Genomic DNA, 15,705 nt, shown 5'->3' on the forward strand with positions numbered 1-15,705 from the left:
GAGTCGAGGTAAAAGGCTTTGTATAGATTATCAGGCTCATGTTTATGGCTTATTAAGGTCTTTTCAGGGCCCAGTCAACAGTTTCAAGGAATTATAGAAACACATGGAACAGATAAATAGTTGAATGTACACAAGGGAAATAACTCTAAGCTACATCCCTTCATTGGGTGTGAGTGAGTGAGTTTAGTTTCACGCCGCACTCAGTAGTATTACAGCTATATGGCGGCGGTCTGTAAATAATCAAGCATGGACCAGACAATCCAGTGATCAACAGCATGAGCATCAATCTACACAATTGGGATACGATGACATGTGTCAGCAAGCCTGACCACCCGATCCCGTTAGTTGCCTCTTACAATAAGCATGGGTTACTGAAGATCAAATCTAACCCGGATCTTTAGGGTCCCTTCATTGGGAAGGTTTTTCGTATTGGATATTAATTAACATCCACTGTCATTGCAAAGTATATTTATTATCTATTAGATTCCTGTAAAATCATACCTTGACATGTTTGCAAAATATGGGGACTTTTTAGGGAAAATCACTTGCAGTTAGGGCCTTTCCAAGGCTAAAACAAATCTAGGGCCTTTTTAGGGTATATGTTCAAATGTCTTGCTGTTTCAAGTCGGTGCGAACCCTTTTGTCTAATGGTGCTAATGTGCATGGCTTCATGGCTCAACAGAAAATCCCTCTTCAAATAAGATACACTCACAAGAGAACATGTGAAATAATAATGTAAAACATGAGAAAAACAGGTAGCAAAATATCACACCTTAAACAAAAAGCATTTTCGTATCTAAGAAAATATTACTAATTCAACAATGAAGAAGTTATGGACATTTGATGCTTCCTGATTTGTTTGAAAATGGCCGACTGACTGACCTCTGTAGGGCCAGCCTCTGACATTGCCACTTGCGCAGATTCTCAGCATATTCTTTCTCCGGCAGCTTCAAACTGTAACACAAGAATAATTACAACAGTTTTTCAGGGATGGCAATTATCCACCGATCTGCAGATTTCCACAGATTTTATTTCAAATTCTGTGAATCAACTGAACCCCATTCAGTGACACAATATTTAGTTTTCAGCTGAAAGCAGATTTTCCTGTTGCCATCCCTGGTTTGGGGATTATTAGTTGAGACAACATTTTAATCTGTGTTTGTTTTCAGGGAAAAGACTCTTAACGATGAATTAGTGTTTCCCCCCAGGATCCAAAAAGGGCAGGGGACAGAATTTCAAAAAGGGCATGCAATGGCAGATTTCCAAGTATTATGTTAAGTTATTCATGCATATTATTCTTAAAGGCACAATGAGCACAGTTACTTGCACAACATGAAATATACTGAAAGGCAAAAGAAATGTTGTAATATTGGAAATGACATTTAAGTATCAATAGAGTATTTGAACCTATTTTTTTAAAATATAAACCGGAAGTTTGAGGAAAACATGAATTGTGGTCGTATAGCCTGTTTTGCCCAATAAAGTATTGTTTGAGATTGAGGTTAGAAATGTTTTTGTTTGTGGACAGGGAAGAGTTCGCACAAACAAAACATTGGAATTAAGATGCATGTGCTTCATGCATGCATTAAGGCATAGATTGCCAGCTTGAATGGCAATCGTTCACTGTTTGCAGTTATGGCTAGGTTAACGAGAGATCAAAGACAACAAGCCATTGGACGTCTACACAATCTAGAGCGACGTCTCTTTTGCCTTTCAGTATAGAAACTAAAAACCATCAAGTGTTAAAATAAATTATTGTATTACAAAGAAGGGCAAATATAAAGGGCAGGGCACCAAATACAAAGGGTAAGACACCAAATAAAAAGGGTTGGGCGCCAAATACAAAGGGCAGGGCCTTGCTAAAAATGCCAAGGGAAAACACTATAAATTTAGGGTCACACTACAAATCTGCATCTTAATGCAGCACGTTAATACTGGACAAATCTGTACAGGGCTTGATTAAAGGAAACCTGGTTGCACCAGGTGCAACCTTAGGTAATAAAGTTGTTGCACCAGACAAAAACAGATTACACCTGTTACAATATGAAATTATATATAATGCTTGAGTTTTGATGGCGATGATTTTGAACATCATTATAACAAAATTATTCTGCCTCAAAATTCATGAACAGTGAATGAACACTAACAGTCATCCAATCACTGTCAGTGTAGTCATCACAGTCACTGCTCCAAGCCTTTTCCTCATCCTTCTGTTTTCCAGCTGAAGTCTGTTTTCTTTGAACAGCTAAATATCAACGTGCACCGGGTGCACGTTGGTGCATTTTTCAGTTTCTGGTTGCATCTGTGCAAGTTCTAAATTCTTAAATCGAGCCCTTTAATATGCATGCATGAGTGAGTGAATATGATTTTATGCCGCTTTTAACAATATTCCAGCCATATCACGGTGTGTGTGTGTGTGTGTGTGTGTGTGTGTGTGTGTGTGTGTGTGTGTGTGTGTGTGTGCGTGCGCGTGCGTGCGAGCGTGTGTGTTCGTGTTTTCACCAGAAATGGGCATCACACATTGTACCCTTGTGGTGAATCGAACCCGGGTCTTCGGCGTGACTAGGCTACCCACCGCCCATTATATGTATAAGTATAAGAGGAACATTGCTACATATGAACATCATGCAGTGCTCATATGATGGGGTTTTACAAACTGTTTGTGTACAAAGCAACTCACACAGTTGTGAGTTTAAGTGAGTACTGGTGACAAATATGAAAATAAAATAAAATAATGAACAGGAATTCATCTCTGCAAGACCATTTGTTTCACCTACTTGTGAATGCCCCTCATGAGGGAGCAGTCCTTCAGGTTGTGTAGTTTCACTAGGTACTCCACGTTTCCTGAGTTGTTGAAACCCATGATGGACTGCAGGAGCTCGTCAAACGTCAGACCGCGCACGTGCAGCTTCCGTCTGGAGCACAAAGTTGTGACAAAATGAAAAAATGTTCAGAGATGCAACCTTCAGTATAATGTAAGTTGTTCATGAGAGGGACATGTGTTGATGTACCCTCTATGTTTGTTTATGTTCCCTGAGCCCAAAGGGTACATCAACCCATGGGCCCCGAGGGACCAGTGAACAACGTATTTATCTTACCGAACACCTCAATGGTAATTTTTAACTGTTTGAAGCACGGGTACTGGATCATGATAAGGAGTACCGGAGTTAGGCAACAGCCCAAACACTACTAACACGAAGTACCAAACGAATTCCCACAGTCTGGCATTTCCAGCGGGTAACACAGAAATTGTAACTGGCTTGTAAGCGGGGTACATTGATTAACTCAGCTAATCAGAGGTGAGGTGAAATTGGGCTTAACGTCATGCTTGAGAATATTTCACTCATATGACAACGTGCATGTCTGTGTATGTGTAGTTACGGCTGCTTGTACTAGCCCAGACTTAAGCTGGTTTTATAGTGCTAGCCCACTGAGATACCATGCCGCAGTGAAGCATGAATACCCCACTTAGACACATTATTCTGACTCCGAACCGACCAGTCCTTGTTGTACCCATTAATGCCGAGCGCCAGGCAGGGACCAAAAAGTACCACATTTTAACGTCTTTTGGTATGACGCGGTCGGGTATCGAACCCGCGACCTTCTGCTCTCCGGGCGGACGCTCTAACCACTACACCACAGAAGCGGTCGCAGCCATCAGAAAATGACATTCATTATTTGAGGTAAGACAATATCAGATGGGAGTCTGTATATAGATAAAGTTTTGTTACGTAAACGAGTGGATGCTAGTAAGAGTCACCATATCACAGATTCACTCAGCAACTAACTATATGACGTCAGTTAGTTGGCTATACTTATATGACTGTGATTATTCAGTCTGGACCAGACAATCAAGTGACTGGCGTAACGACAATCAGTGATCAGCGTCATGAGCGCCGATCTACGCATCTGAGATATGAAGAAATGCACCAACCAAGTCAGCAAGCCTGACTACCCGTTCCCGTTAGTCGCTTGTAATGACAAGTATGGTTGGTTGATTGCTTAATGCTGCACTCAGCAATATTCCAGCTCAGGGGTGGAAATAACTTTAAAATTGATAGTGTACTCCGGTACAGTGGCACATGTAAAGTCACTTGCCCTGATAATTTTTCCACTATACCGACCGTTTGTAAATAAACAACATAATTAACATTGGAAAGTCAACTGGACACAGGTACAGCGTCACATACAAATTTGCTTGCCCGACAGAAAAAATCACTGGACTCGGACATCGGGCAATAGGTTATTTCCACCCCTGCAGCTATTTAGCGGCGGTCTGTAAATTTATGGGTTGCTGAAGACCAATTCTAATCCAGTTCTGCACAGGTCTCAGTACCTCGTGAGGTGGGGAAGTGAGAGACTGAGTTGAATAAACACCACTACAAGTATCAGGATTTAACGCTGTTTATCAGCTTGACATAATAAACCAAACCAAAGATGAACAGATCCTGGCTCAACTATAAAGGGATGTAACTGCAGAACAACAATTATAATAATAACATACTTGTACCATGTATATATCCATGCCTAAGCAAGCTCTAAGCGCACAGTCACAATCTGATTATTATTTCCCCGGATTACCCAAGCTGCCTGTGAAGGGCTAGGAGATCAATAACTGATTTGTGACCTGAGATCTATGCACAGGACCACACACCACGAAAGATGTCACTTTCTACCACTGAAGAGAAAATTGACATTTTGAGCTTGCAGTCTACATCATGGCTTCATCCAGCACGATTGATAAAGTGAGTGAGTGAGTCGGATTTTACGCCGCTTTTAGCAATATTCCAGCAATATCACAGCGGGGGGACACCAGAAATGGGCTTCACACATTGTACCCATGTGGGGAATCGAACGTTTTAACCACGAGGCTACCACCGCCCCGCTTGATGAAGGATCGGCAAAGAGAAAATTTGATCGAATGAATCGACTCGAAGACCTGGAACAAAATGAATGAAGCCAGAAAGTTGAAGTTGTAGCTGAGGATGAAAGAAAGAAAGGCCCAAAAACTTCGAGGCCAAGAAGATGAGGACAGAATGGCAGGAGGAAGTTGAGAAAAAGAACTGACTGTGACTGATCAGTAACCACGGTATCCAAGTATTCGGAAATACTAGTTTGTGCTTACCTGTAATGTACAGGGAAGTCGTCTTCACTGATGAGGCCCTGGAAACAAAGCCATCATTACTGCAAGTGGGAGGTGATACAGCCTCTCATATTTATCACTTTACTAAATCCCACCATGCTGCTGACAAACCGGATACCTAATCAAGGCAAACTGGAATTTATACGTAAGATCATTGGGTTCTGGGTTTGACATCATGAAATTGCAGCACCTTAGATAATTGGGCCCCACGACCACTATATTTGAAAGAGTGAATGAGCGAGTTTAATTTTACGCCAAATTCAGCAATATTACAGCTATATGGCGGCGGTTTGTTAATATTCGAGTCTGGACCAGACCATCCAGTAAAATACAGCATGAGCGTCAATCTACGCAATTGGGATATGACATACATGTGTCAGCGAGCCTGATCACCCAATCCCGTTAGTCGCCTCTTACAACAAGCATGGGTTACTGAAGATCAATTCTAACCTGGATCTTCACAGGTTACTTTTGAAAGAAGGAAAACAGGTAGACACAGACAATGACTATGTATCTAGGTGTCATTTGGACAGTTATGAAACAGAACACCTTCCGGATCAGCAAGATGTTTTGGTTTGAAAGGTCGTTGCAATGATGAGACATTTACCATACAATTGGGAGTGTTTTGTCAACTCACCAGTTTAGGGTTGTTGGGGTCTCCAGGGTTGAGCGACTTCTCATGCAGTGAAATGATGATCCTCTGTGTCTCTGGATTCACATTGAGCACAATCCCTGGTAACAGAAGCATTCGGTCAACAAAAGCAACACTGAGGCCATGTAACAGAAACATCCATATTAACAGGAAGATTGATTGATTGATGTGAGTGATTGAGAGTGAGTGAGTGAGTGAGTGAGTGAGTGAGTGAGTGAGTGAGTGAGTGAGTGAGTGAGGAGTGAGTGAGTGAGTGAGTGAGTGAGTGAGTGAGTGAGTGAGTGAGTGAGTGAGGAGTGAGTGAGTGAGGAGGAGTGAGTGAGTGAGTGAGTGAGTGAGTGAGTGAGTGAGTGAGTGAGTGAGTGAGTGAGTGAGTGAGTGAGTGAGTGAGTGAGTGAGTGAGTGAGTGAGTGAGTGAGTGAGTGAGTGAGTGAGTGAGTGAGTGAGTGAGTGAGTGAGTGAGTGAGTGAGTGAGTGAGAGCGAGCGAGCAAGCATGGTGAGTATTTCACGCCGCATTTAGCAATATTCCAGCAATATCACAGCGGGGGAAACCAGAAATGGGCTCAAACAGTGTACCCATGTTGGTAATCTAACCCGGCCTTTGGTGTGACAAGCGAACACTTTGACCATTTGACTTCCCCACCACTCACCACAAATAGGGAGAGAAACCAAACCAAAATATCTAGCCTATTCAAGTTTCAAGTTTCGCCTCACCCAAAACATGACTGACACCTGCCTAAGTCTGTGTAAGTCTGTCTCACCTCTCACAATATCTTTAGCATGAAAGGACTCCAGAGCACTCTGGTCAGGAACAATCTTTGGCACTTCTTTGACTGGGCAGAATACCTGAATAAGCCATTAACAAACTCACAGCTTTGTGTCCCGTGAAGACCCGCATTAGAATTGATCTTCGGTAACCTATGCTTGTCGTAAGAGGGGACTAACGGGATCGGGTGGTCAGGCTCGCTGACTTGGTTGACACATGTCATAGTATCCCATTTGCGTAGATCAAATTTGAAATATATGTTAATCATAACATATAAAAACAATATATGATTGCAAAAGCCTAAATTTTTAATAAAAAAATAATTGTCCAAACAGTGATTCGAACCCTCGTAGGCAGTACTAATTGTAAGCATGGGTAGTTGAAGACGAACTCTGCCCCGGATCTTCACAGGTCTATTCCAGCAAAATCAACAGGACTAAGGAAAACCAAGTTCTATGGATAGTCAACTTCTTTATTGCAATGAGCGCGACGTTTCGGTGTAGCTACTAACACCGTTATCAAGCAGGTGATACAAAGAGTTGGTACCTACACCGAAAAATCGCACTCATTGCAATAAAGAAGTTGACTATCCATAGAACTTGGTTTTCCTTCATCTATGCATCTTCTAAAATGCCTCTCAAAGAAGTCAACAGGACTAGGCAAACCAGTGGCTGACAGCATGAACAACATTCAAGACTGCCAGGATACTCACACCATCAACTGTGTCAGAGCCTGGCTATCCGTGTCTTGTGCTCTTATGAGTGAGTGAGTTAGCGTAGTTTTATGCCGCTTTTAGCAATATTCCAGCAACATCACAGCGGGGGACAACAAAATAGGCTCTACACATTGTACTCATGTGGGGAATCAAACCCAGGTCTTTGGCCTGACGAGCAAACACATTAACCACGAGGCTACCCTACTGCCCCGCTATGCACAAGAAAAATATGGCATAACTTGGCCTTTATTACATGTTTTGTATAACGGTGGTGTCATATAATGACTGGAGTTATCTTTGGTCCCAAGACCCGTATTATGGCGAGGGATGACTGTTACCTAATCACAAAAACTAATCAGCACCCAAATCAATGTTACCTTTCATCATCAAACAAAATTGATCTCTTATGTGTGGCAGCCATTGTGACCTACTGAAACAGCGATCTCAACCAATCATATGATCTCTAGCAATCATGTGACATGCAGGTACATGAAATGATCCAGGTCCAGAGGTACCTGCAAACTGTCTAGGTACTTCATATCTATATCTTCAAACCAGATCTTCATCCCGTGTCCAGACACAGGTCTCATAATGTAGCTACTTACAATGATCTTCAAGTGGTCTGTCTTGAGTTCGACTAGAGTCGGAACACAGGTCTCATGATCTAATGGACACAGGATCCTAGCTACTTACAATGATCTTCAAGTCGTCTATCTAATGTCTCATGGATCTAATCCACAGGGTCTCTATGATCTAATGGACACAGAATCCTAGCTAATGATGATCTTCAAGTCGTCTATGTCATGAGCTCAACCCGAGTCCAGACACAGGCTTCATGATCTAATGGACACAGGATGCCTAGCTACTGACAATGATCTTCAAGCCGTCTATGTCATGAGCTCAACCCAAGTCCAGACACAGGCTTCATGATCTAATGGACACAGGATGCCTAGCTACTTACAATGATCTTCAAGTCGTCTATGTCATGAGCTCGACCCAAGTCCAGACACAGGCTTCATGATCTAATGGACACAGGATGCCTAGCTACTTACAATGATCTTCAAGTCGTCTATGTCATGAGTTCGACCCGAGTCCAGACACAGGTCTCATGATCTAATGGACACAGGATGCCTAGCTACTTACAATGATCTTCAAGTCGTCCATGTCATGAGCTCGACCCAAGTCCAGACACAGGCTTCATGATCTAATGGACACACGATGCCTAGCTACTTACAATGATCTTCAAGTCGTCTATGTCACGAGCCCGACCCGAGTCCAGACACAGCAGAGATACCAGCAAGCCACTCTCCAGCACTGATGTGACCACGCCGATCACCACCTCACGCTTCTCCAGACCCTGTAACACAGAGTGAGTGAGTGAGTGAGCTGAGTGACTTGAGGATGGTGTCACAAATCAATAGTGTTGTCTATCATTTAGAGTGAGTGAGTGAGTGACTTGGGAATGGTGTCACAAATCAATAGTGCTGTCTATCATTTAGAGTGAGTGAGTGAGTGCCTTGGAAATGGTGTCACAAATCAATAGTGTTGTCTATCATTTAGAGTGAGTGAGTGAGTGACTTGGGAATGGTGTCACAAATCAATAGTGCTGTCTATCATTTAGAGTGAGTGAGTGAGTGCCTTGGAAATGGTGTCACAAATCAATAGTGTTGTCTATCATTTAGAGTGAGTGAGTGAGTGACTTGGGAATGGTGTCACAAATCAATAGTGTTGTCTATCATTTAGAGTGAGTGAGTGAGTGACTTGGGAATGGTGTCACAAATCAATAGTGTTGTCTATCATTTAGAGTGAGAGTGAGTGAGTGACTTGGGAATGGTGTCACAAATCAATAGTGCTGTCTATCATTTAGAGTGAGTGAGTGAGTGCCTTGGAAATGGTGTCACAAATCAATAGTGTTGTCTATCATTTAGAGTGAGTGAGTGAGTGACTTGGGAATGGTGTCACAAATCAATAGTGCTGTCTATCATTTAGAGTGAGTGAGTGAGTGCCTTGGAAATGGTGTCACAAATCAATAGTGTTGTCTATCATTTAGAGTGAGTGAGTGAGTGACTTGGGAATGGTGTCACAAATCAATAGTGCTGTCTATCATTTAGAGTGAGTGAGTGAGTGAGTGACTTGGGAATGGTGTCACAAATCAATAGTGCTGTCTATCATTTAGAGTGAGTGAGTGAGTGAGTGACTGCGCTGAACGATTTGACTTGGGAATGGTGCCAACCAATAGAGCTGTCTTTTATTTATAGACTTGTAGTGCGAGTGAGTGAGCTTGTGAGGAATATGGACCTTACTCTTTTAAATGCACTTTTCCTGCAAAATTAAATCATAGTACACAACAAATGGGCTTCACACATTGTACCAATGTGGATATGAAACCAGCAGCATTGACAAGCTGCGTGAAAGCTTAACCACTTGGCTACCCCCCAGACTTACATTGAAGAAATGTTCTTTACAGACGTGTGCTGGTATCCCCATGAAAGACTCCAGGGCAGGCATGATGGCGTAGTTGTCTGCAACAACAGCACAGAGTACAAACTGGTGGTGTAACCACAAGCCATTACAGTACTGTATCGGAAACAAGGCTCACGATTAGGGGTCAAACAGTAGGCTCTTTCCACAGTACAGTACGTATTGCGGTACAAGGCCTTCGGTTCAGTCCATTTCGGTTCGGTATATGAGATATGATCATAATGCAGAAATTGACAAGCGCTGAACCTTACATTGTTTAATAACATGCAAAAAAACAAACCATAATCTTTGTTATTTTGAATGAACAAAATTGTCATTTCATGACTAGATAGAAATGATGGTGCCAAATTTGTGGATTGCATTACGGTATACCGAACAGAAGGCAAAATACAAGAGTTCTACTAATATTGCGGTATGCTGTTTCACCCCTACTCACAATACAATACATCGATTTACAACACATGTATGGCAACAAATAATAATGAAAAGTTGGTTATAAATTGCAGGATGTTCAGAGACCTTTCTCGCATACTGCATCCAATCTTTGCTGTCTGTATCTGTATTGCAATATTTACATTAGGCCAGACCAATTTTATTTCTTGTATTACAGATTTTTGTCCTCAGAAACCTAAACGCTGGAGGGAAAAAAAAAATATAAAATAAACAATCAAAGTAATATTCCTTCTAAATACTAAAAGTATTTTACTTTTGGCAATTTATGAAGTGTGTATGGGGCAAAATACAATTAAAAAAATTGGGGTTTGTTTACATTTTTGGCCAATAAAAACATTAGGATTATATATTTTGAGCTGGGAACATTAATTTTTATTTTTTTTCTTATTCTTGAAAAAATACGACTGGCAGATCCGTAAAGCAAGAAATAATATTGGTCTAGCCTTATATTACAAGATATATTGATTACTGTAATTTGTAAAAGCATGTGAATATCAACAGAGACTGTTCAAGAAACAGTTAATGCAGATTCTTTTGCATTTCCTGTTTGGCTATAAATAGCAGAATGTTCACAGCTTATGTGCTTCTCCTCAACAACATCCCATCTTCGATGAGATTTAAAACAATTTTTTCAGTCTTGTCATTAACCTGCAGAAAGGAAGAGAATATTATAAGGGTAACGCTATTTTTCACTTTCAGAGCATTATCATTTGCAGAAGCCTGAGGTCTTTCATTAACTGCCAGACGAAGGAGGGCAGTTGAAAAGACTGAGGGCTTCTGCAAATGATGCCCTGAAAAATAGCGTTACTGTTATTATAGCTAAAATGGACAGAATTTTTAATAAAATAAAAACAAACAAAGGTATCGGTTTTGAAGCATTTACTGCTAACAACAAACAACGGAGGTCACTGACCCACTTTTTACAAATATGGAAACGTCATAGAACAAAACAGATGACGTCACTATTGAGAGTGACAACATTCGACCTTGACCTTTGCACATACTACCAGCTGCCATTTTTTTTCGATGCTAGAGTTCCAGTCGATGTTTTCATTGCTGCATGTTGTAATTTATGGTACAACTATTAAGGTTGGCACCGGCAGGAAAGTGCATAATGGCACAGGTACATGTGAGTCAGAAATATCGTCAATATTGAACCCAAGTTCAAACGAACCATAGGTGATTGAACATCAAGAGCTGAGGTCCTTATGACGTCACCTAACAACGGGCATGATAATGGCCCGTCGTCAAGCAATTAGGGGGCATTATCAAGTTACAGTGGCCCACTCATTTCTGATAACATGCGGGTGTTTTCATAGTTCTATCCATTTTAGCTATACTATAAGTTGTTCACTGGTCACGAGGGGTCATGGGTTGATGCCCTCTTTAAGCTCAGGGAACATAAACAAACATAGACGGTAGATCAACCCATGGGCCCCGAGGGACCAGTGAACAACGTATTTATCTTACCGAACACCTCAATGTTAATTTTGAACTGTTTGAAGCACGGGTATTGGATCATTATAAGGGGTACCAGAGTTAGGCAACAACCCAAACACTACTAACACAAAGTACCAAACGAATTCCCACAGTTCGGCATTTCCAGCCGGTAACATAGAAATTGTTACTCGCTTGTAAGCGGGGTACATTGATTAGCTCGGCCAATCAGAGGTGAGGTGAAATTGGGCTTAACGTCATGCTTGAGAATATTTCACTCATATGACGACGTGCATGCGTGTGTATGGGTATGTGCGGCTACTTGTACTAGTCCAGACTCAAGCTGGTTTTATAGTGCCAGCCCACTGAGATACCATGCCGCAGTGAAGCATGAATACCCGACTCAGACACATTATACTGACTCCGAGCCGACCAGTCCTTGTTGTACCAATTAATGCCGAGTGCCAGGGAGGGACCAACAAGTACCACATTTTAACGTCTTTTGGTATGAAGTGGTCGGGGATCGAACCTGCGACCTTCTGCTCTCCGGTCGGACGCTCTAACCACTACACCACAGAAGCGGTCGCAGCCAATCAGAAAATGACATTCATTATTTGAGGTAAGACAATATCTGATGGGAGTCTGTATATAGATAAAGTTTTGGTTACGTAAACGAGTGGATGATAGTAAGAGTCACCATATCACATAGCACCATATGAATCATATCTCATCAATGTGACTGGGATGTGATTCATATCGTTGTCTCTCCGCTAACCTCCAGTACAGACATAGATACAAATCAGTAGTCATCAGCTATTCATTACCTCGAATAAACGAAAATGATGTATAATGGACAAAAGGGTTACGTCTTCTGTATTTTAACTTAGACATGCATAGTGATCTATGTGACTTAGAGCAGTACATGAGCAGAAGAAAACTGGACATAACCTTTGGAAATATAATGTCACCCTATTGGTTTAGATATATAAAAAAAACCAAGGGAGTAAATATACATTGACTGAATCGAGTTTGTTGTTTAACAAAACACTCAGCAGTTTTCATGCTTCATGACGGCAGTCTGTAAATAATCGAGCCTGGACCAGACAATCCAGTGATCGACATCAATCTACGCAGTTGGGATACAATGACATGTGTCAACCAAGTCAGCAGGATTGGCCACCCGACATCATTAGTTGCCTCTTACAACAAGCATAGGTTGCTGAAGACCAATTCTAACCTTGATCTTCACAGATCTGGAAACAGGTAAGGGAACATAAGACATTGAAAGTGTTCCTTTACACAGTCTCCAGATTTTCAGCCACAGTGTCATACAAAGTATGTGAAAAAAAAATTAAAAGGATATAGGAACTCTTGTACTAACACCTGTGTTCCCTTTTTTGTTTCCCTCAGTATATTCTGGATACCTCCTAAATACCTCCTAAATAACTACCAAGCACCCAGTGTGAATGATATGGGAAGACAACACTGGATTACATCAAGGTCTCAGCCTCTTGGTAACAGATGTAGAGTGAGTGAGTTAAGTTTTACGCCACTTTTAGCAGCATTCCCAACAATATCACCACAGGGGACACCAGATATGGGCTTCACTCATTGTACCCATGTGGGGAATCGAACCCGGGTCTTCAACGTGACAAGTAAACGCTTTAACCACTAAGCAAAATATCACCATCACAAATGTAAACATTGTCACCTGGCTATATGGCAGACAACAAACCCGTAACACCTAAATCACAACTTTTTACAAAAATTCTTGGTAAATGATAACAAGTTTATTAACCCTCATGGCCTACAATTTGATATACCTTATGCGTGGAGGCGTATCATCAGCTGACAGGTTTAATGTGACATTCCTTCACTTACCTTCAAACTTGTGTTTGTTGGGAACGACTATGACCTCCTCATCGACCCTCCTGAACAGAAGGTCAGCCTTTTTGGCGATGAAACGGTTGAGCGACTGAATAAATCTTTCATCTCTGGAACAATTAGAACACAATAAAAGAGTGAGTGAGTGAGTGAGTGAGTGAGTGAGTGAGTGAGTGAGTGAGTGAGTGAACGAATATGGACTTTTACTCTTTTAAATACACGTTTCCATTAAAATTAAATCATAGTACACAAAATGTACCAATGTGGATATGAAACCAGTAGGGCTGTGCAATATTACCGGTAAACTGGTATATACCGGTACAGTATCTCGCGATACCATTATCGAAATATGGTTCAGATTCTGCAATATATTGGGTCATCCAGAGTTAGTTCCTTTTGAATTATCTGCCCTTATTTCCATAACAACAAAATGTGCTCTAAAAGTGCCAAATATACTTTTATTTCTGTTGGTTTCATGTAACATTGTACAAGTGGGAGTATCTGTATAAGTGGCACCAAAAGTGCCAAATATTATACCAAATGATTTAAGTTTTGTGGGTTTGAATGGTTTCATATGTGACGTTTTGGAGGAATTAAGTGGCCTCAAATGTACAAGCATACACTCCGAAACGTCGTGTTATTTACAATAAAGAAGTTGACATCCATAAATCTTGCTTTTCTTATGCATTCAACTTCTAAATGCCCTTCAAAGATTTGTCCAATCTTTTATTTGGACGTATTAGTAGATCATCTGGCTCTGAGTGACCATTTCACAATTCACATTGTTTTGTTATTTTTGTTTGTTTCTTAATGGGACATATGATATCAATTTATCATAAAGGCCAAAGTCTTATAAATTTTGTAGGACTGTATAATGACATTCTAGTCAAGGATCTTAGTTATTGGAGGTCACATGATATTTTCAGCTCAAGTAGTTCACCTAAAACATGTTTTTGTTTCAGTTTGCAATAGTTTATGTTAACACATGTTTATATTGGAGTTGAATCTGAATGAATCACTGACATACAGTAACAATAATTACATACTGCACTGAAGTGCATTCTGTTGAAGCAAACAACACTGACCATGACAATCATGTTATACTATTACCTTTATCATAATGTTCGCAAAACTTTGTTGTAATACAGTACTTCAATTAAACATTCTACATTAATGCTCTATATCATTTTATTTATCTGTAAACCACAGGCATTTAGCCATTCACAATGGGATGGGAAGCCTGAAAGTATGGTGTAACAGCAGTTAAGAATGATGTCACACACAGAGAGCTATTATGAATTCTTGATGTACGCACTTGGACAGAAACCTTCCATTCAATATATCACAATATGTATTGCAATATTTCTTAAATTAATGCAATATATCGCAATATGAGAATCAGGGCAATATCCAGCCCTAGAGGGAGTAGACTGACTGACTGAGTTTGCTTTTACGCCGCTTTTAGCAATATTCCAGCAACATCACGGCGGGGGACACCAGAAATAGGCTTCACACAATGTACCCATGTGGGGATCGAACCCGGGTCTTCGGCATGACGAGCCAACGCTTTAACCACTTGGCTACCCCACCGCCCCTAGAGGGAGCAGAAACCAGTACCACTGGGAAGCTGCATGCATGAAGGAGGGAGGGGGCATTAGATTTCAGGATTTTTATTGTCACACTCAAATCACAGGTGTCACAAGCCAAGGGAGATAGCCCATGTGTTTTCATAAATCAGCTCTATTTTCACTTTGAGAATTCAGCTATTACCTCAAGAAATACATTTTTAATTTGAGGATTCAACGTCAACACCAATAATTACATTTTTACTTTGAGTATTCGATATCAACTCCAAGAATTACATTTATACTTGGAGCATGTTGACCAATCAATTTTCCCTTTGAGAATTCAGTTTCTACTGCTTACTTTATCTCTGACTCCGCTGGTTGAAACCTCTGGTTTTCCACATGTTCTACAAGTCCAGGTGGCAACTTCCCTTCTTGTTCCGTCTGTAGGCACCGTGCCAGGGCCACACCCCGATGGGCGATCACCTGGCCCAGCAAGGAAGAATCCATTGTGAGCACCTCTCACTTCAGGCTACAAGAAAACGATTACACTTTAACCAAAGGCACCAACACTCGTCACCCTCATCCACAGTTCAAGGCTGTGATCA

At 41.1% G+C, this 15,705-nt stretch overlaps 1 protein-coding gene across 2 annotated transcripts in view; it reads right to left on the minus strand.

Annotated features, from left to right (window-relative positions):
* The window catches only part of LOC124267507 (serine/arginine repetitive matrix protein 2-like), a 50,339-nt gene that overhangs the window by 26,776 nt on the left and 7,858 nt on the right, over positions 1-15,705 (minus strand). For both annotated transcript variants that reach the window (XR_006896052.1, XM_046702429.1), the window contains exons 2-10: positions 15,459-15,629; positions 13,530-13,642; positions 9,723-9,799; positions 8,512-8,634; positions 6,558-6,642; positions 5,781-5,875; positions 5,126-5,163; positions 2,778-2,915; positions 883-954 (exon numbers count right to left, since the gene is read on the minus strand). Coding sequence is in view for 1 of the 2 variants with exons in the window: in XM_046702429.1 (XP_046558385.1) it covers positions 883-954; positions 2,778-2,915; positions 5,126-5,163; positions 5,781-5,875; positions 6,558-6,642; positions 8,512-8,634; positions 9,723-9,799; positions 13,530-13,642; positions 15,459-15,607 (890 nt within the window). In the remaining variant the exon portion in view is untranslated. The remainder of the gene's footprint in view (positions 1-882; positions 955-2,777; positions 2,916-5,125; positions 5,164-5,780; positions 5,876-6,557; positions 6,643-8,511; positions 8,635-9,722; positions 9,800-13,529; positions 13,643-15,458; positions 15,630-15,705) is intronic.

Source organism: Haliotis rubra, unplaced genomic scaffold, assembly GCF_003918875.1.
Source record: "Haliotis rubra isolate DU_JTF1 unplaced genomic scaffold, ASM391887v1 Scf1317, whole genome shotgun sequence".
In the NCBI taxonomy this organism is placed as follows: Eukaryota; Metazoa; Mollusca; class Gastropoda; order Lepetellida; family Haliotidae; genus Haliotis; species Haliotis rubra.